We start from the raw sequence: 17,854 nt of genomic DNA, 5'->3' as shown, positions 1-17,854 counted from the left end.
TTTCTTTGTCAAACTGTTCGCATTGCCTCGAGGGGCACGCCTTGGCAGCTCACAAAGAAACCGAGCTCCTTTCTTCTCCAGTCCTCGTCACACCAAGAATGTTTCCCGCGTCACCTCTCTCCTCCATTCCATAGGCGTGATCAGCATGGCCGACGGAAATGATGCATGGCCGCCGGACATCGATCCTGCCGACCCCAAATTTCAGGCTATCTTGAGGAATTACCTCCAGGACGCAATCAACCGCTACCGTACCCGGCGTGATCAAGAACTCAGGGCTCGAGAAGCTCGGAATGAAGGAACGTCGGACGGGCCGTCGGACGAGACACCTAATGGCGCGCCACGTTCATACAGCCTATCTGGAGCACCCGATGGACCTTCCTTCTCCCAGACACCCGATGTGATGAGGCTCCACGAGCAACTCGAAAGTCTACGCCGAAAGATGGTGGCACTGATCATAGAGAAATCGGGCTTAGAAAAGACGAATAGTTTACTACAAGAGGTTGCATCGGAGCGTGATACAGTGAAGGCGATGGCGGATAAGCTGAAGGTCGATAATGAGCGTCTGACGAAGGAGGTCAGACAGCTTAAAACGCACCTCAAAAATGACCCAGCTCATTTCAGTGGCATTAAGGGGATGGGAGCGGAGCCCAAACAAAGCAAGAGTCGAACCGTGGCAGAGGAAGTGCTACCACCGCTCCAGTACATTATCACTGAATACAAGGAAGATCTCACCAAAGAAATTACCAAGCGCCTCATCTCACTGCCCAAGCCCGATGATCGCCAATACTCCTTTGGAGCTGCTCGAAGTGCTTCAATACCTTCTCACGGCTCTCAGCTGTCAGAAGCACCCCTCTCTGACAGGGACGTCGTTACGTTTTTCGAGGATTTCGACAATACGATCGAAAGAATAGCGAACATGATACTGCGCTACGAACCTACCGCTACGGACAAATGGGAAAACTTTGCGCAATACAAGGAGATGCGGTCACTCTTTCTGAGATGGTACATCGGGCTTAAACTATTTGAAGCTTTCTTCCGCTATGAGCAGCCCACGGAACCACCGTCGGAGCAGCCCTCTGAGGACACGTCCCAGCAACCCTCAGACCAACGCCGCCGACCTCACATGGCAAAAATAACCGGATTAGATGATCTAGTAGACACACTATCTCAAAACAACATCGGTAAGCCCCATCCCCCATCATGCTTGGAAAGATCCACTAACCACGACCAACCCTCCAGACATCGACGAAGCGCTCTACCCCCGCCTCGCCGCCGAATACGTCGAAAGCGTCATCTCAAACGGCCTCGACGAGTTCTACACCTACCCCGCCGCCACTGCCCCAGAAGCGCGCAACCTCGTCAAACTCGCACTCACTCAAATCGCCGAAGACGCATGCAAATTCGCCTATCGTGTTAACTGGAACGCAGACCATGGCAGGTCGAGGTATAGATACGTCTGGCTGCAGGATAATAGTCCGTTTCCGCTCGAGCGTGATGAAGCAGAGCTTCTTGGCGTGTTTAATAAGAACGAGAGGGATGCGGAGTATGGGTGGATGTGTTTTGGGGGTGTTAGGAGACAGGCTGGTGCTGGGACGGGGCTTGTTAGTGGGGAATTAGAGGAGAGGGTGCTTTTAAGAAAGTCAAGAGTTTGGTTTTGGAATGAGCCGGTTGCGCAGGGGGTTGGTAGTGGGGATGGACGTATTGGTTGAGCGGTGGAAATTTGGTTACCTTTTGGCTGACCGACTACCTGCTAGTTGGGCTGCTCCTTACGGTGGCGTCGGGGGAGCAAGATTGGAGCCCAACTAGACTGAAAACGATGGTCCAGTGCTGCGGATATGTGCCCAGGGAGAAAGTATGGGGGGCAGTTCCTGTGCTTCACTCGAAACAGTGCGCACGCGGGCTTTCCTAACCAGGTAGAGACACAAGATTGAACCTCCTTTCGGTTTGAACGAGTTCCACCTTTCTTGACTCAACTTCCACAGAACGTGCTTTTTCGTCGCTGGCGAGCAAAAGAAGTATCAAGTGTGGTACGTGTAAAATCGTCTGGCGCCGAACCAACCATTCACCCACGCCCACGCCACGTTTCAATCTCTCTGAATCAGGAGCCTCAACTAAACTTACAACATTCGCGCGCCTACAAGCCCAGCGCTGTCTGCAATCCATCACCATCATTCATCCTCCGCCAACCTACACCACCCACACTTAACCCGAAATGTCCTCCTCCGCATCCCACCCATGCCAGATCTGCCAGGCACAGCACGAGATTCCCCTCCCCTCCGACCAAGCCGGCTTGACGCTCCTCCTCGCTCGGTATCGGGAATCGGGCTCTGCCGACGAAGCGCTCAAGATCCGCGCGACCATCGACCGCGCAGTGGCGTCGCTTGCTACGGCAGTCCAGAAGTTGACGATGGAGCAGCATCACTTGACGACAGCACGAGAGGAAGAGCAGGTTGCGCGGGAAGGAGAGCGAGAGTGCCATGCGGAGATGCTCAATATAGTGAGCGATGAAGTGGAGATCGCAGGCGATAGGGATGAGAACGAGAAGGGCCGGCGCGAGATGGCCGAGGGGATTCACCGCGCACTTCGGAAGGATTATGGGGAGGCTGCGGCTACGGATACTGGGCGCACGATGGCTGCGCTGAGGAGGGAGCGGGACGGCATTAAGGAACGGTTGAGGGCTACAGAAGCGGATGGGGGGAGACGGAAAGCGGCGGGTCGAGAAGCGATTGATCGTCTCACAGAGCAGAAGGACAGGTTACTTGCGGAGCTCAGTAAGTAAGCTCAGGGCGGCTCGCAAGGAGGCTTCGGTTCCCGAACGCGCGGAGATGGCGAGGGTTGAGGCCGATCGCTCAGAGAAGGCGAGGAGTGGGTTCTTAGCCACTCCAACAAGCATCGACCCATTCGGCAGCCTCACGAGGAAACGCGCGCTACGTCCTACAGCCAACTCATCTCCACTCGCAGAAGAAACACGTAAACTCCAATGCGGGCTCTGCTACATGCTCGGCCAAGAATGTGATGGTGGATTTCCTTGCTCTCAATGCGCCGACATTGGGGACGCGGAGAAGTGCCGGTATGGGCTTTGCAAGCGAGACAAGTTTGCCAACAGGACGAGGGAGTATGGCTGCCTAAAAGAGAGCTGTAGTGCGGTTCATAGCGAGCTTGGCTATGGTTGGGATCAGCATATCAGGAATTCGGCGGCTAGGAAGTCTGCTTCCCAGGAGGATGTCGAGGAGATGGAAGCCGATGAGATGTCTGCGAGGAAGAGGAAGAGGGTGTCTTGAGATTGAGAAGGGGGGATCTACAGGATGGAAGAATTGGGCTATGAATTCACCCTGTAACTGTCAATTGATTCTTTCCCTATTGTGTTGTTCTTTTCACTTTCTCTAAACTACAGCAGTGAACTGAGGATCGCTATCAATAGCTGATAATACTAAAGAGTTTAGCCCATTGGTGTTGCTCATGGCTCCAAGATCTAGTGCGGCTTGCTATGAAACACTCGGCAACCAAGAGAGAATACTATCACCAATTCACAGACGCTTTGCAACCATGATCACCTAGCCCTAGCGCCCTCGACGCTCTCATCGCTATCGTTAAACCTGTATCCCATTTCGTCTTGTTCCGTGGTTCCGTGAATGTACCTGCCAATCAGTGCTTCAAGACGTTCAGTTTTGACTTCACAGGAGTTTAACGTGGCATAAATGATGCAAATATACACGAAACTTGCAAGTTGATGTCAATCTATGGTGGGAGAGATGAGATATTTAACACAGTCCATATCTGCACCGCCGGTATGGCCTGTCTATGAGTGAAAACCACATGATTGACACCGAAGATAACTGCGTGTAAGTTTGATCGGTAACAACCTACGGCCATAACCTAGAGGTCGGTACGGCCTAGCTGTGCGAGAACAGATATTCCCTAAGCGTTAGGTCGGAGGAGTCATTTCTCGTGACTTAATGACTATCACGTGGAGTCTAATGTAGCGCCTTCGCCTGCGTACTTAAGCGTCTCCCGCGCAGAATAGTCTCGCTCTGCAACTTTCCACTTCCTCATCTTTCCTTCCACACATGCCACGTTGACTCTCTTTTTTCTGCCTTTGACTTCTTGGAAAGTCTGGGAATCGCAAGGTGAGCCAGCTGGACCTCGATAGGCTAGGTATTCATTCTTCAGACAGGGCTGAGGATTGCAAGGCGGGCCAGCTGAGTCCGGAAAGGCTGAGAGTTCGCAAGGCGCCTCAACTGGACCCGCTTGGTGGTGTTGTGAGGGCCGGAGTCGTCCATCGAAAATGGCACATGTTCCTCTGGATCGCTGGCGAGGCGGCTCTGGTCTGATCTTCGCTACCGAGCTCGCGGACCGAGAACAGTAGGCAACTTAACATGGCTCCTTGTTTCTTTCTCTATGGCAGTAAGAGATGAGGATTCAAGACCTGGGAGTCGCTGTATCTCGGTCTACAAGGGAGGGTATGTCCCTCAGGGAACTCCTTTCAGTGGCATGTCGTTTGGTACTGCTGAAGGTAGGTTTAGGTATGTTGCCCCTTCCCCCCTCAGCATCGAGTTCACACTTCTTCGTAATGCTGGAGACCAGTAACCTTTGGGCGAAGCTAGGACGAACATCTTGTACCTATTTTGTCATGATATATACTTCATTTGCAAATTAATCAGTCGCTGTACATCAGCGGTGAATCAATGATTACCATAAGTAGATCATAATGCTAATAAATTGCAACCACCGACTTGTCCCATTCATGCAGGTCATGTCTGTAAAGTTTGCTGCTATTGCCTTGAGACGCTTCGTTGAAGATGTCAACATGTCACGATCTTACCACATCCGCCATCTCATGGGATGGATGCTACGCGTGCCGCGCAATATGAAGTTTCATCGGCACCATTCCCAGTGGGATTACGGTAAGCTTTGACCCGCGTAGGATGGCAGTTATTCGAAGTGATGACCGGCAACTCTCCCAGCTTCTACTGCCTCCAACAATCCTGAAAAGAAGACATGGCCTATCAACTAAAATCGGTCCTAGGTTCCACCAGCTTCAAGAAATAACGCTCACCACCACCGCTCCCTCACGATACCCACCACCAAACCAGCTTACGCACCCCCACACACCGCTCCCAACATGAGGATTCCACGCTGCTCAACATCACCCACCACCCCATGGGCCATTCGATCCACGCATGTGGATCCCCTGCCCCCGAATCCACCAGATCCCCCAAACCATCAATTTTTATGGTTAGCAGGTTTTGAATCCCACAAAGCTGCGGTGTTCAATCCTCCCTCCCACCCAAATCCCCAAACCATGGGCAACCTCCTAGGACTCCGTTTGAACACCACAAAGGTGCGGTGTTCGCGTCGCTGATTGCATCAAGGAGGGGAGGTTATATATCCGAGCGAGGGGGATAGCACGTGGATTGCACGGAGTTTGGTGGTTGGATCCTGTGGATCACGTGGGTCGAGCTTCCTTCCATAGGGTTAGTGCACGGGGAGGCTTTGCGCGAAGGGGAGTTTCCCAGTCAACTTCTGAAGACGTTAACGTGACTATGCGCTACGGTGTCGTTGGCGAGCGTAACGGCGGCGCCGACTTCCACATCGTTGTTTCAGAGGAGGGTGTTTCGGGGTGCTTTTGCTCGCTCGCACAGTTGAAAGATAAACTATTAGCAAAACAGGATCTAGTATCAGCGTGATTCTATCGACACGTGTAGTATACTTGAAAATCGTAGACTATAGCTATCTCATGATTCGAATCCTACTAGTATTTTGATACATACAAGTATAACGGTAATATATACACACAACTCATCTCCAACAAAGTCACCAGCGCATCTACTTCATCCGCCGTTCTCCGCCGCTAAACTAAAATCGTCTAAGGAGAAATCATGATGCGTTTACGCTAGCTCTCCCTCCGGACACACACCCTCCACTCCAAGCACGCGCGTACTCCCCCAAAACACCATACCTTTATGGCATGTTCGAACTCGATGCAGCTATCGCGGAGCTTGTAGTAGCAGATGGCGTGGGCGTGGGCGTGGGCGTGGGCGTGGGCGTGGGCGTGCTAGGAGGTGGATTAGCATTTTCTCGAATTCGAGCGCAGCGGGCCCTTGGGGTCTTTACTCACCTGTCTGCTATGTCCGAACTCGATAACGCTACCGCGGAGCTCGCAGCGGCAGACTGCACCGCAGCAGACGTCGTCGCCGCCGTAAGCGCAACATCATCTAGCCATAGACCGAAGAGATCATTTGCCGGCACACCCTCGCACGACAACCGCATGCTAAAATCAACCGTGCTGCTGCTGAGCTGAACGCCCGTCGCCATCGTCTCGAGCCAGATGTTTGCAGCGGCGTTGGCAGGTCTCACTAGTGCCGTCCTCGCAAACTCTACGCCATCCCCCAGGAAGACCAGCTGGCATGGGACGCCGGTGCCGGATGCTCGGTACCTGGGTCGTGCCCAGGCGCTGAAATCATAAAACATGTCCGGGCACACAGTAATGGTCTGAGAGACCCATACCCAGTCGCCAGGGCTACCGGTACTGAGCAGCGCTTCGTTCAAGCCGCTATGCTGGGGCAGGGCGAAGTTGGCGCCCGCGTTTCCTGATGCCGTGGTAGATGTGGCAGGAGAATCGACGGTAGAAGAGGAAGACGCGGATGCTGAAGTCTCATCGATAGTTGAGCTGCTTGAGCTAGGTTCTGCGGTTGGTGTAGAGCTCACTTCAGACGTACTCGTAAGAGTCGCAGGCGAGGACGTGTTGCTCGAAGCTGCCGCTCCGGTGCATACCTCGACCTGTTTCGCTCCCGTGTATCCTTGATGAGGGACTTCGGCTGTGATGGTGTCTTTCAGGTAGCAAAAGGTTCCCTGGGCCCAGACAACGGCAATTCATTCGCTAATATCATCACACGCTGAGATACAGCCATCCAGGCTATTGTAAACTTCAGGACTGTTACGGTCATCGACTCCAAAGTAGTCGAGATCGGATGTAACGACCCATGTCGAAGTGCACGTCGGTGATGGAGTAACGTCGCTTGTTGAAGACGCACTAGATGATGCGACTTCGGAGGTCGTGTTGGATTCGGGTGTGCTGCTTGTTTGGGAGTCGGCAGCAGACGTCGGAGTGATTGACTCGGAGTCCGTGGAGCTGGTGGATGAGGAGGGGATATTACTTGTTTGGGAGCCGGCAGTAGACGTCGAAGTGGCCGACTCGGAGTCCGTAGAGCTAATGGACGAGGAGAGGATGCTACTTTGGGAGTCTACAGAAGATACCGAAGAGATAGATTGGGATCCTGTAGAGCTGCTGAACGAGGAGATGGTGACGGTTGAGGTCGTCTGGCTTGGTTCAGGACTGCTAGTCGTCGATGATGGTATAGTAGTATAGATGCTGGATGCAGATGTCGTGCTTGATTGCAGTTCAGATGATGAAGATGAAGGGACGAGCTCAGAAGACGTGCTTGAAAAAACAACGCTAGACGAAGCGCGGGATGCGCTTGTGTAAATCGGAAATGAAGTCGTCGATTTGGAAGAGTAAGGCCCGAAAGTGCGAGCTGTCGAGTGCGCGGAGGAAACCCATGTAGGCTTGGAAGCACTTGAAGACTTGCATGGGGTAGACGAGCTGGATTTGGCGGTTGTACTGGAAACCTTCGTGGAAAGAGAGGAGCTGCATTTAGTGCTAGAGCCAGACTTGGAGCTTGTCTTGATGCTGGACTTCGCGCTGGAGAGTGGCTTCGGTTTCGGTGCCTTTTTGGTGTATCCTGAAAGCTATTAGGCAACGTCGGAAGTGTCTGACTTGGTGAGCGCCCTACCATTCGACCCGGTAATGACGATGTGGAAGCCTTCCTCACAATGGCCCTTGTCCTTGACCTGACTGGCACACACCTGTGAAACGAGCATCAGTAACACGGAATGCTGCTAAGCTCGGTATATCTTGCTTCACGTACGGCCGCTCCCCAGAGTGTACACTTGTAGTTTGTGGTTGAAGGTGGGTTAGGACATTTAGAAGGCTTTGGCTCAAGGGAAGGATCCCTCTCGATAAAACTAGGAGAGTGTCAAGTAGGTAAATTTATAAAACTGGCGGACACGGACATATTGAAACCTTCGCAGCCTTTCTTAGTATTACACAGCGGAGCACAGGTTTCGGCGCTATAACTGGTCAAGATGTAGGAGCCAAGGTAATTAGAAGCCGACACGGAGCCCTTTTCTCCCTGAAACACTCGAGAATACCCCTCTGGAGTATGCGTCGAAGATGATAGAGTCTTGAAACAGATTAGCAGCGTTTCTGGAGAAGTAAATGGAAAGCGCGCTTGCCTTGAGCGCTGAAAGAGCATAAAATTCCTCCACAGTATCAGGTTTCGCTTTTGGTCCATGACCAGTGGGGAGAGGTTTACATGTATCATAAGACGTAGGAACCGCAGACGCAAGGCCCGTGAGAGCTGAGACCCAAAACAAGAGCAGCATGATTGCGACCAAAGCAATAAAATATAGCAGTTGCTTCGTCTAAACGAGGAGTGGCGGCTAACAAGATCAAAATAACGAGTGGATGTGCTCTACAAAAGAAACGCGACAGAGTGAGGTTGAAGTCAGAGCAAAGCGCGAAGGTGAGCGGCAGGCATCTGGTCATAAGCCAGAGCCCGATCTCGTCCCCAGCCAGCCACGAGGTCGAGGCAGGAGCCCAACACGGCGTCCCCGCGGCTCTATGGGACACCAAGCCAGAACCAGACGAGGAGAATCTGAAAGCGGCATGACGGCAGTCTAGATTTTAGCATCTCTGTTGAAGCTTTTCTTGGTATTTGGCGATGCGTTTGTGCAAAATAGAGTCCAACGCGCCTCCATCTCAATAGCAGGCCTGTCGCGAAGCTGTCGAGTCATCGTTAACTACAAGAGATCTTCAGTGCGATGTAATTGCATGAGTTGGAGCTGAAGAGGATTTTCATGGTCTGAGAGATGGGAAGCATTGCAAGGTGAGGATGGAGGTGAAACAATGCATTGAACGAGGTAAGTGATGTATTGGCTGAGCATCTATCTAGGCTACGTACGCCGTATATATACTCCTGTGTGTGGAGGCTTACGTAGCCGTACCGTAGAACTGTGAGGGCTAAATATAGGAACCGTGTTCTATATTAAGGTAGCCGACGCTAGCCGTACCACACTCCGTAGGCTAGCTGGCTAGGAATACGTACTCCGTCACAAGGCATGCATGTTGTTGTCTCGAAAGAGGGGGGCTTGGCATTCTTGATGAGGCTCTAGTGTAGGACGCCACAAAGCCACATCGCTTATCCTCTTTCCTTGATCGAGCCACGATAGTGGATATCTAGCGTCAGGGAAAACTTGGTGATCCAGACCAGCGATGCTCTTAGCTTGACAAAATGTCTCACTGTGACTGCACGCGTTCTGGGTGAGTAAATCTAGCCAGCCAACAAAATTGATCTTACTTACAATTTGACTTGTCGAGCCTCATCCTGACGGCAAGCGCAGCTATGCCAAGCCCATTACTTCGTGCTCTGCAGAACAGCTTCCGGAAAACGAGCTATGAGAGCCGATAACATCTCGATTGTCCAGTGTTGAGACGTATTCCAACGGCGAAAGGACCATGATGAAATGAGGTAGGGCCTCGTCACAGGATTGTGATCTCAGTCCGCACCTAACTTATCCTAGCTGGCAAACTCGCGCCTCGAAACATTCCGACTCTCTCAAACGCGCGCTTCTTTTTCTCTGAGTTGCGCAGTACGAGAAAAGCCTTCAGGGTGATATGAGTTGGTCTTTCGGTAGATCGTGTCGCCATTCCAGCGGCTTCAAATTCTCGTCCGTCGAGCATTCTTCTCCCAGGTAGAGCAGAGTGATAGAGATGTTCGGGTCGCTCATATCTATCAGCGCGAATGATGCTATTCGACCAGGATCTAACAGCAAAGTATCATGCCAAGTTTCATAACGTACCATGTGAATTTTTGCACAAATCATCGAGCAGTGTACCTGGGCTCCCACTTTCGACCCTTGCTCTATCCCGGGTTCCTGTCTTGCTGAGTCGACTACGAGTACTGCGCTATACTTATCCTCTCGCAACTTCAACATACCAGAGCTGACGGCGCCAGTGCTATTCGAGGATACCGGTGTGCAGGACGCTTTGAGGACTCGGAGAGAAGGTTTAGACGGGCGCAGAGTTCTCGTATCTCGGTATGACGACCATCTGTTCTCGCTAGGAGGGCTCTTTTCGCGCAGCAACGGCCAGTAAGTTATGGGCCCTTCGACGGAAACCCAGCTCCATGACGGACCACGATATGCTGAGGGCAATTTTGCGTCGGCAGATGCGCTCCATGCGAGACCATGGCGAACATCCTTACGCCATAAGCCGGCAAGGTAGGTATCTGGGACGGCCGCCCCGATACCTGATGCTATCGCAGAGAGAGCAGGAAGCCTGTCAGACTCTATCGTCAATTTCAACCGTGTGTATGCCGGCACGACGAAGTCCCTCCAGTAATCGTACAAATCGAGCCATTCCTCTTCATCGATGTCCCAGTCTGGGTCTACGGCCTCTTTTCGTAGTGCGAGAAATGCGCCAATTTCCTCAAACATGTGCTCTTCTCGGATCTCTGCACCTTCTTTCTCGATCGCAAGAGCGGTGGCTTTGGCAATGAGCTCATGGTAGCGGAGTTCTCGGTGTGCCTGCAGCATTTCGTTTGGGGCGTCTCGCGCTGGTTCTGGCCATCCAAAGCCACATTTGCACTTCTTGGAGGTCTTGCAGTGTCATTTCAGCTCTTCTGAGCCGTACGATAGCACATGAGCTTGTAGGATCCGCTCTTGAAAAGCCCATGAGCGTGTGAGTAAAGGGTCAATGGTCTTGGGGGGTCTAGATGGCTACTTGCAAGAGATAGTTTGACTGTAACACCGTTCTCAAATTTGTAGGTTTCCCCGGACCGGGAATGGAATATCCCAGTTCCACCATTTGGAGCAAGAGACGCGGCGCTGGTTATATATGAGTTTGTGTATATCTCGCCCATTCGAGCGGATTCAAAATGCCAATCACTTCTGCATGCCCATTAGCGACCTTCAACACTCCGGTACCTACATGCGGATTCTGATTCTGGTCAGTGGAAGGATTAAGAAGCATGCAAACACATACTCTGAATCTTGGAGAATACACAAAGAATCGATCCACAAGTAACGAATGCCCAATCGTCGGTTTATGATCACGGCATCCTGGAAAGTCTTTGGTAGCTCCAACCAGGGGATGCCCTCGTATGTTTTTGCAAGATTGGTACTTGTGGTTATAAAGGTATGTGTATTGCCCCAGTAATGACTGAGCGCAACGTAGTTGGTATCCTCTTTACCTTTCGGCAGAATCAGTCTGATTTTCGACCCGCCCTACGTCAAGGACTCGGGTCGGAAGTTTGGCGTCTTTGCTTCTGGAACACATATGGTGGTTCAAGTTACACGTTTGGATCCAAGCTTTCACGGTTTTGAAGGCGGCTTCCGAATCGGAGCGACTTGATATTTGAGGAAGGGGGCCGGGAGGTTTTTGGCGGCGAGAGAACAGCAAGGAGATTTTACCAGCGATATTGTCAGCTATCACGAGAATCAGCATCATAACGCGCGCCTATTCTTTCGCTGCAAAAGCAACGCGACTTACCTAAAGATGGCTTGGGCAACGAAACGGAAAGGGCCTCTTTCTCCGCGGTCTTCCCAAAATTGAATACGAAACCGCCTGCACGCACCTGCGACTCCACGGCGATATCCAAGTTCTGAAGCAGTTTCCGACATCGCTCGCTTTCCGGAGGAATTGAAGGCTTTAATGCTTGTAAAAGCACCCGACATGTTTGATGGCATGTCTCACTGCTCTGGCCGAGGCGGTAAAGCAAGAGCCGAAAAGTCTCCCACTTTATGGTTTGTCGATGAAGAGGCCCACAGAACGCGCATTCTGAATAATCCTTTGAAGTAGCTAATGCTTCTACGTTTCGAGAAGACTTTCTTGAATGTATCAATCCACGGACTTTGAAGGCTGATGATGCGGATTCAAGCGGAGTAGATGCCTGGGAGGTGATGGATGCATCGGAGACAGATGTAGACGACCTTTTCAAATCCGGTTTCTTCCAGAGAAATTCGAACTGCTGGACTGATGTGCGATGAGACGATTCCGTGGTTCTCTGCAGTGGGGGGCGGAAAGCTAGAAGTTGCGAACTTTAGTCGGGTCCTTGAAAAGTATTGACATGCGACAGAGGAGAGAGGACTGCTAGTAAAGCTGCAGCTTGCTATTACAAATTGAAACATATAGCAGCCAAGGCAGCTTTTATTGGGGACGAAGATACCGCATGTGTTTAGAATACTAGATTGATTGACGGAGCCGAATACATCAGTCTTATACCTGCGATATTGCCGTACATCATTTGATACGGCCCGCTGGGAGAGTGGTGCGGGGTTCGAAGGCAGCAGCGGGAAGGCTGGGATCTCAGCTGAAGTTGAGGTTGGATTATGACCGGGCAGCCTCGGGGCAGGTCCCTCAGAAAGACCCCTTCGTCACGTGCTCGCTAGCGATTTTAATGAACAGCACAACATATTTACAACGCAGGCTTTGATTAGCTACATCTTATCCTTCTACTACACTTGTATGCTGTGCACAGTAAACATCTTTCAGCACTTTATAAGGCTGAAGGCGAACACTTCTTAGTAAAAATAGTAATAGTTGTTGTCTGTAAGCGTCTAAGGAGTGTGCCGCGCAATACGTTGTAAGAGCCGATAGCTACCTGCATCACGGTGTAGGCCATGTAGGCCATCACGGTATAGGCCGCATTACGGTGTAGGCCGCAGTATGGGCTAGCAGCACCACGTAGGCTTATTATAACACTGGCCGTAACCTACAGCAGTAAGTAATAATAGCTACCTTAGGCTGTTATCTATAAGCGTTCCGTAGAAGTGCTCTCTAGAAAGGACCTCTAGAGGATAGCGCACCATTCTTACAAGGGTGATACGCACGGAGAGAATATGTAGCCAATTAGAAACTGCGGAATTACTTTGTGAAGTGTTCATACAAAGGTAAGAATCACTGCCGGGCACGTGATGAAGGGGCCTTTATACGCTGTTAGGTGACGTGAAAGCCTCTGATTGGCTCGCTGCTCGTTGCTGCCTGCCGACTTGCGCGGGTCGCGGAGTGTGTCCGTGCGCCGCTGAGTAATCAGCCAAGCCAGCGACTATATCTTCTGCTCCTCACCCGCCGACCTGAACTTCTTTTCTTCAAGCCAACACCAACATGCCACCGGTAGGACCGTCCCGACATTAGGGATTCCCGACATTAGGGAGCGCAACTGGTACGCCACAAAAGTGTCATGGGTTCCCAGACACCGGCAGTGCACAACAGTTGCGGCGCAGCAGACCCACGGGACAATGAGCGCGCGCGCTACAGCTGTACCTCTGCCATCCCACCAGGGATCCTGCTGCCTCGCAGATTAGGAACCGTTGCAATCGACGAGGGGCAAGCTTTGTCCTGTTCTACGCAGCATAGACGGGTCGGGCTGCCACCTCCAAGAACTCTTCGATGCAACGAACCCTCTTCTGTAAGGAGCGATTCATGTGGTGCTCGGGTCCTCCCAGAGCCTAAACCAGTGGGTCGCTCAGTGGCATGTAGCTGCAGGTATGTTGTCCCTCCCCCCACTAACCCAGTCTTCATCGTGGACGAGTCGGGTGGTGGTTCGGCACCAGCTGCGAGACGCCAGAGGGATGGTGGCGACCTTTTTTCAACCTTATGGAAGTATTCCCTCTCAATTCTTTTGCAAGGCCTTCACTAACTCTGTTAGCATGTTTATCTTCATATCGCTGGGAGGCTTTTCAAGCCGAGGACTGCGTCGCTCTTATAATCAAATCAATACTACTATAATCTCCATCTGCAGCAGTGAGATCTTTGTAATCCGTGATGTGACGTTATGTTTTCATTCCCATAGTCCTATCATCTTCAAGTGCAAGTTTCCACCTCTTCGATACTGTATATTATGACTGACTAATCGCGTCTATTATCATCGAGATAAGTTAATGGCGAGCACCATCACCCCAAAAAAAAGGAAATCTCTGTCTTTCGCTACCAGCAGCCACATCTTGTTGCCTCTTCCTCTCGTGCACTATCATCACTGTTCAATAACAACAAGGGTATTATGATGGCACGGAAATAGGTCACAGATCAGGTGGCCGAACACCACTGCATGTTTAAAGAGGTCAAATTGCGGGCTGGATGCAGTGTTTGGCACATCTTTGATCTCTGCTTCTAGCTAAGTAACCTATGCTCATGAAGCTGAGAGGCCATTCATGGGTCACCGTAGAGCTTGACCTTGTGAATTCAGGACCGAAATCTGCGCCTATCTTTTGGAACTTTTTCAGTTAATTCTGCAGCGACGGCCTCCCACGCCCATTACGAGCTAGAGCCAACCCCATCACACATAGTTGCAACCTTGCGCTCTACTTGAGCCTAGAGGGTCGAGGGGCTCTATCGACAGGCATCAGCTTAAATCCCGTGCCCGGCCAACACCGCTGACAAGAAAAGCCTGTGTGCTCGATATTCTTTCTTAGACAAATAAAGAAGTATATACAGGAAGCAGTGATTTAAGAGGGTGTTTCGATGTGTCAGGTAGTGTTGGCGGATGAGAACAATGGGAACAGAGTGAAGCTGCATCGCGAAATTGGACAGGTAAGGTGGCCGCTGCGCCCGCCATGCAGCCCATTTTGATATCCTCCTTCTGTGTCGTAGCCCTTCTAGCCTTGGTTGCCCCGTTTTGCTCTGTACCTATTTAAAATGGTATCCAGTCCTACCCTGCCCGTGGAATTGAGTGCAATGTGCCCTCTTGCATCACTTGCCGTGGCCCCAGCGCGCATGCTCCTCAAACGGCTTGCAGATTTGATACAGGCATTCTTCCTTCGCCGCCTGGCAGTTCTGGCATTCGGTCCACCATCGCAGTCCAGATTCGACTGATAGCAGTGAGAGCAGCGGAGTTTACGGGCGGAGGGCTCCAACCGGACACGTTTTTCTTCTCGTAAACCCTCCAATTTTGTCCAGAGCTGGTTCATAATGGCCCTGTCCTTCTCCACTGTCCTGAGTTCCTCCTCTCGATCTAATGAGAGAAAGTGCTGCGATCCTACGACTTGTACGGCCTGTCTTGATGCGAGAAAGGTTTGCAACGGAGTTTGACCCTGCCGTGCCTGTGTGCAGTCTGGCGCTGGTAAAGATTGCAAGTATGTTCGTAAGCATAAGCATAATGGCGAGGACAACGACGACATGGCGCTGATGCCGGCTTGATGGGCTGCAATTGATGCAGAGAATCAATGGCGTCTCACCTGATTGGGCATGATGATCTGAGGGAGGTACGAATGAGCCTTAATAATGCACTCGTGTTGCATTGCTCGAATACCGCAGTGTATATCTAGCTAGTCTAGTTGGGATCGTGCTGGATGTGGAGAGACATTGAGGCCACCTCAATTACTGGAATAATTCATAAACTCTGCCAAAACTTTGATTCAATTGAATGCAAGTAACTCTCTTGTAACCCTATCCATAGCGCTGGTTTACTACTTTCCTTACAAGGTTCAAATAGGATATCCGGGGGCGCATTTTGGGCTGGTAGATAGTGATGTGAGACACCTCTAGAGATATGATGAACCTAGAAGTTGAATGTAAAGGTTACGGTGTTGTGATTTAGAGCGCAGTCCTGCGTATAGCCATGCCGTAGCAAGACGATACACATGACGCCCCAGAAGGAAAGCAGATCTCGAAAGAAGGCCAATGTGCCCACACTCACAGACACACTAGACTATGTTCGCAGACTCTCTAGCGTTAAGTAGCAATCCTGCAAATTATCCCGCTTACGCTGCACAGCATCCCGTTCCCTCTGCCGCTCATCGTGTTTCGGATCGCAAGTGACCCGATCGAACAGACTCGCGTCTCGGATCCAGTCAGGACTGAACTCCTCGTCGAGGGAGCGAAGCAAGTGGCGCTCTACGACTTGAATGATAACGTTGTCAATGTAGCGGTCGCGTGCAATCTATAGTCATAGAGGTCAATCGACATGTCCTGGAGTAAAGTATGGAAGAGTGGAGCATGGCAAATACTGACCTTGTAGTAAATTAACATTTCCTGCATCATCTGTACCGCAGCTTCTTGTCTTTTCCCTGCCGGATCACCAAGCCCAATTACCTTCGCCATCTGGTCATCGCTCTGCGGCGGAAACACCTTCTGGGCCTCAGCACCCTTGATCCTCTTTGCGAGCCTGACGGCGAACTTCTCTGAGGATTGCTCTAGAAACATCAAGTTCTCCGTTACGAGGTCACCGGTGCGATCTTTTTCAAGCGCTGCAAGCTCACCGGCTGCGCTTTTGACCCGCTCTTGTAGTCGCGCTTCCATGACATGCTTCCAGAAGTTTGTGGCGATATCAGGGAAGTCTTTGCCAAGCTTTCGGTTGACGACGAGGAGTAAGAAATCTCTGCAATGCCTGTTTGCGAGCTTGAGGTAATCGCGGGATAATTCCGCCCACGGCTTAGAGTAGTGATGGAACAACTTAGTCGTACGCTCTGGATCAAAATTGCCTGGTAACTCTGTCCCCACAGACTCTTTCAAGAATCGATGAAAGAAGTCTGCCCAAGCAAAGTCATCTGGTGGTGCCTCGTCGGGTGCGACTTTGTACTCTGCTCTGTGCCCTTTCGCCTTCATCTGCGCGTGGAACGCGGCGTTTCCGTCACGGATACGAGAGCGAAGGTAGCGAGACGTCTTTTCGTCTTCGTCTATGCCGAAGAAGGAGGGGTCGAGGCGATAGGTACCGAGGACGGCCTGAGATGTAGTTTTCGAAATCTCGAGAAAGCGTGCCAAGAGAATGTTGGCGAGTTTGGACGAATCGAGTAGGCCCAGCCCTAGGTGTTCTAGTTGCGCGTCATAATTTGCGAGTCTCGTTTCGATGTCGGTGCGGACGCTATCGATTTGCTCAAGCGTATGTTTGTAAAGAAGAGTACCGAGACGAGGGACTAGGTGCCTCGTGCCCCATTGATTTGTTGGGTATAGTGCGTGCCAGTTATTTGTCTTCCCTGCATTCTCGCCGCTATCTTCGGACCAGAACTCTTCGCGGAAAAAGTTCTCTTCATTCACGTCGCGTTCTGCAGACGAAGTTCCGGTCTGTGGTTTTTGATTGCTACGATTGACGAGAACGTGGCAGCCTTTCCCGAACTTGAAGAATGCATCTTCGGATTGTCGGGCGAGCCTTAACCAGTCTTCCTCGCTCTTCCCTCCAGCATCGATGCGGTCGGGTTTGGTAATAACTCCGAACGTTCGTCGGCCTTTTGGATCCACGCGACGGGCCTTTTCGAGAATGCCATGATCCTTTTAGGTTATCAGCATAGTCAAAAGAGTTGTAATTTGGCAGGACATACCTGAATATCAACATTTGAGTTGACGACTGGCAGAATTACAGACATTTCGTCCCGTATGTACTTGTCAGTAATTGCCTCTACGATGCGAATGTCGTCTGCATTTCCTTGAGCTGCTTTACCAGGATTTACAGCAATTAGTCCTGGCAGATCCACAAGAGTGAGGCGAGGACATCTTGGACCCCGAATCTCAACACAAAGCACGTCTCCAGCAAAATGTGGTTGGTTCTCGGAAATGCTGTCGTTGAATCCCATTGCATCGGATGCAAGTTTAACAAGTCTGTCAAAGTCATGAGGACCCGATGTGCCTCTGAATCGTTTCAGAACTTTTTGTTCGCTTTCAGTACGTGAAGTGTCGGGAGATATTTTCGCTGTGATAGCAATCTTTGTCAGGGTGTGATCGGTGATTAGACAATCCTAGCGACCTTCATTAGAATAATGGTCATGGGAATATGGCGATGTCCCAGGCTTCTTTACACGACGA

At 51.2% G+C, this 17,854-nt stretch overlaps 11 protein-coding genes across 11 annotated transcripts; 4 read left to right on the top strand and 7 right to left on the bottom strand.

Moving 5' to 3' along the window:
* The first annotated feature begins 138 nt into the window (after positions 1-138).
* Positions 139-1,953, top strand: BDZ99DRAFT_570469 (uncharacterized protein). The gene is made up of 2 exons (XM_033727997.1): positions 139-1,181; positions 1,240-1,953. Exons 1-2 carry the CDS (start codon positions 146-148, stop codon positions 1,707-1,709), a joined length of 1,506 nt encoding a protein of 501 aa, XP_033578193.1. The 5' UTR covers positions 139-145; the 3' UTR covers positions 1,710-1,953.
* A 259-nt stretch (positions 1,954-2,212) lies between these two features.
* Positions 2,213-2,779, top strand: BDZ99DRAFT_519883 (uncharacterized protein; the record flags this gene model as incomplete). The annotated part of the gene is made up of 1 exon (XM_033725454.1): positions 2,213-2,779. The coding sequence occupies one exon, from the start codon at positions 2,213-2,215 to the stop codon at positions 2,777-2,779; it is 567 nt and encodes a 188-aa protein (XP_033578192.1).
* A 46-nt stretch (positions 2,780-2,825) lies between these two features.
* On the top strand, positions 2,826-3,281 carry BDZ99DRAFT_519882 (uncharacterized protein; the record flags this gene model as incomplete). The annotated part of the gene is made up of 1 exon (XM_033725453.1): positions 2,826-3,281. The coding sequence occupies one exon, from the start codon at positions 2,826-2,828 to the stop codon at positions 3,279-3,281; it is 456 nt and encodes a 151-aa protein (XP_033578191.1).
* Positions 3,282-5,732: 2,451 nt separating this feature from the next.
* On the bottom strand, positions 5,733-6,590 carry BDZ99DRAFT_298107 (uncharacterized protein). The gene is made up of 2 exons (XM_033714161.1): positions 6,127-6,590; positions 5,733-6,055 (listed from the first exon to the last, which is right to left on the bottom strand). Exons 1-2 carry the CDS (start codon positions 6,469-6,471, stop codon positions 5,894-5,896), a joined length of 507 nt encoding a protein of 168 aa, XP_033578190.1. The 5' UTR covers positions 6,472-6,590; the 3' UTR covers positions 5,733-5,893.
* A 470-nt stretch (positions 6,591-7,060) lies between these two features.
* On the bottom strand, positions 7,061-8,055 carry BDZ99DRAFT_298119 (uncharacterized protein). The gene is made up of 3 exons (XM_033714162.1): positions 7,929-8,055; positions 7,794-7,866; positions 7,061-7,742 (listed from the first exon to the last, which is right to left on the bottom strand). The coding sequence occupies exons 2-3, from the start codon at positions 7,794-7,796 to the stop codon at positions 7,245-7,247; spliced, it is 501 nt and encodes a 166-aa protein (XP_033578189.1). The 5' UTR covers positions 7,797-7,866; positions 7,929-8,055; the 3' UTR covers positions 7,061-7,244.
* Positions 7,948-8,651, bottom strand: BDZ99DRAFT_298083 (uncharacterized protein). The gene is made up of 2 exons (XM_033714160.1): positions 8,296-8,651; positions 7,948-8,243 (listed from the first exon to the last, which is right to left on the bottom strand). The coding sequence occupies exons 1-2, from the start codon at positions 8,443-8,445 to the stop codon at positions 8,037-8,039; spliced, it is 357 nt and encodes a 118-aa protein (XP_033578188.1). The 5' UTR covers positions 8,446-8,651; the 3' UTR covers positions 7,948-8,036.
* Positions 8,652-9,726: 1,075 nt separating this feature from the next.
* BDZ99DRAFT_476041 (uncharacterized protein) lies at positions 9,727-10,656 on the bottom strand (the record flags this gene model as incomplete). Its single annotated transcript, XM_033722031.1, has 2 exons — positions 9,727-9,884; positions 10,059-10,656. The coding sequence occupies 2 exons, from the start codon at positions 10,654-10,656 to the stop codon at positions 9,727-9,729; spliced, it is 756 nt and encodes a 251-aa protein (XP_033578187.1).
* A 77-nt stretch (positions 10,657-10,733) lies between these two features.
* On the bottom strand, positions 10,734-11,307 carry BDZ99DRAFT_385824 (heterokaryon incompatibility; the record flags this gene model as incomplete). Its single annotated transcript, XM_033715449.1, has 2 exons — positions 10,734-11,010; positions 11,105-11,307. Coding segments are annotated over 2 exons (480 nt in total), but the record flags the coding sequence as incomplete, so codon positions are not given.
* A 546-nt stretch (positions 11,308-11,853) lies between these two features.
* BDZ99DRAFT_298079 (uncharacterized protein) lies at positions 11,854-12,322 on the bottom strand. The gene has a single exon (XM_033714159.1). The coding sequence runs from the start codon at positions 12,247-12,249 to the stop codon at positions 11,995-11,997; it is 255 nt and encodes an 84-aa protein (XP_033578185.1). The 5' UTR covers positions 12,250-12,322; the 3' UTR covers positions 11,854-11,994.
* Positions 12,323-13,219: 897 nt separating this feature from the next.
* Positions 13,220-13,861, top strand: BDZ99DRAFT_462477 (uncharacterized protein). The gene has a single exon (XM_033719852.1). The coding sequence runs from the start codon at positions 13,302-13,304 to the stop codon at positions 13,758-13,760; it is 459 nt and encodes a 152-aa protein (XP_033578184.1). The 5' UTR covers positions 13,220-13,301; the 3' UTR covers positions 13,761-13,861.
* Positions 13,862-15,318: 1,457 nt separating this feature from the next.
* Positions 15,319-17,721, bottom strand: BDZ99DRAFT_570465 (uncharacterized protein). The gene is made up of 3 exons (XM_033727996.1): positions 17,374-17,721; positions 16,070-17,323; positions 15,319-15,998 (listed from the first exon to the last, which is right to left on the bottom strand). The coding sequence occupies exons 1-3, from the start codon at positions 17,623-17,625 to the stop codon at positions 15,768-15,770; spliced, it is 1,737 nt and encodes a 578-aa protein (XP_033578183.1). The 5' UTR covers positions 17,626-17,721; the 3' UTR covers positions 15,319-15,767.
* Positions 17,722-17,854: the final 133 nt, after the last annotated feature.

Source organism: Mytilinidion resinicola (genome assembly GCF_010093595.1).
Source record: "Mytilinidion resinicola strain CBS 304.34 unplaced genomic scaffold BDZ99scaffold_8, whole genome shotgun sequence".
Lineage (NCBI taxonomy): Eukaryota > Fungi > Ascomycota > Dothideomycetes > Mytilinidiales > Mytilinidiaceae > Mytilinidion > Mytilinidion resinicola.
Note: the sequence above shows the minus strand (reverse complement) of the source record. Positions and strands in the feature narration are given on the sequence as shown.

Excerpts from the sequence above, each read along its gene's own strand:
- BDZ99DRAFT_462477 (XM_033719852.1), top strand. The coding sequence starts at position 13,302 with ATGGGTTCCCAGACACCGGCAGTGCACAACAGTTGCGGCGCAGCAGAC.
- BDZ99DRAFT_298079 (XM_033714159.1), bottom strand. The coding sequence starts at position 12,249 with ATGTTTCAATTTGTAATAGCAAGCTGCAGCTTTACTAGCAGTCCTCTC.
- BDZ99DRAFT_570469 (XM_033727997.1), top strand. The coding sequence starts at position 146 with ATGGCCGACGGAAATGATGCATGGCCGCCGGACATCGATCCTGCCGAC. Across the intron at positions 1,182-1,239 it reads ACTATCTCAAAACAACATCG|ACATCGACGAAGCGCTCTAC; the intron begins GTAAGCCCCATC and ends CCAACCCTCCAG.
- BDZ99DRAFT_298107 (XM_033714161.1), bottom strand. The coding sequence starts at position 6,471 with ATGTTTTATGATTTCAGCGCCTGGGCACGACCCAGGTACCGAGCATCC. Across the intron at positions 6,056-6,126 it reads CGTTATCGAGTTCGGACATA|CACGCCCACGCCCACGCCCA; the intron begins GCAGACAGGTGA and ends TCCACCTCCTAG.
- BDZ99DRAFT_298083 (XM_033714160.1), bottom strand. The coding sequence starts at position 8,445 with ATGCTGCTCTTGTTTTGGGTCTCAGCTCTCACGGGCCTTGCGTCTGCG. Across the intron at positions 8,244-8,295 it reads ATGCTCTTTCAGCGCTCAAG|ACTCTATCATCTTCGACGCA; the intron begins GCAAGCGCGCTT and ends ATCTGTTTCAAG.
- BDZ99DRAFT_570465 (XM_033727996.1), bottom strand. The coding sequence starts at position 17,625 with ATGGGATTCAACGACAGCATTTCCGAGAACCAACCACATTTTGCTGGA. Across the intron at positions 17,324-17,373 it reads ACTCAAATGTTGATATTCAG|GATCATGGCATTCTCGAAAA; the intron begins GTATGTCCTGCC and ends ATAACCTAAAAG. Across the intron at positions 15,999-16,069 it reads AAATGTTAATTTACTACAAG|ATTGCACGCGACCGCTACAT; the intron begins GTCAGTATTTGC and ends CTATGACTATAG.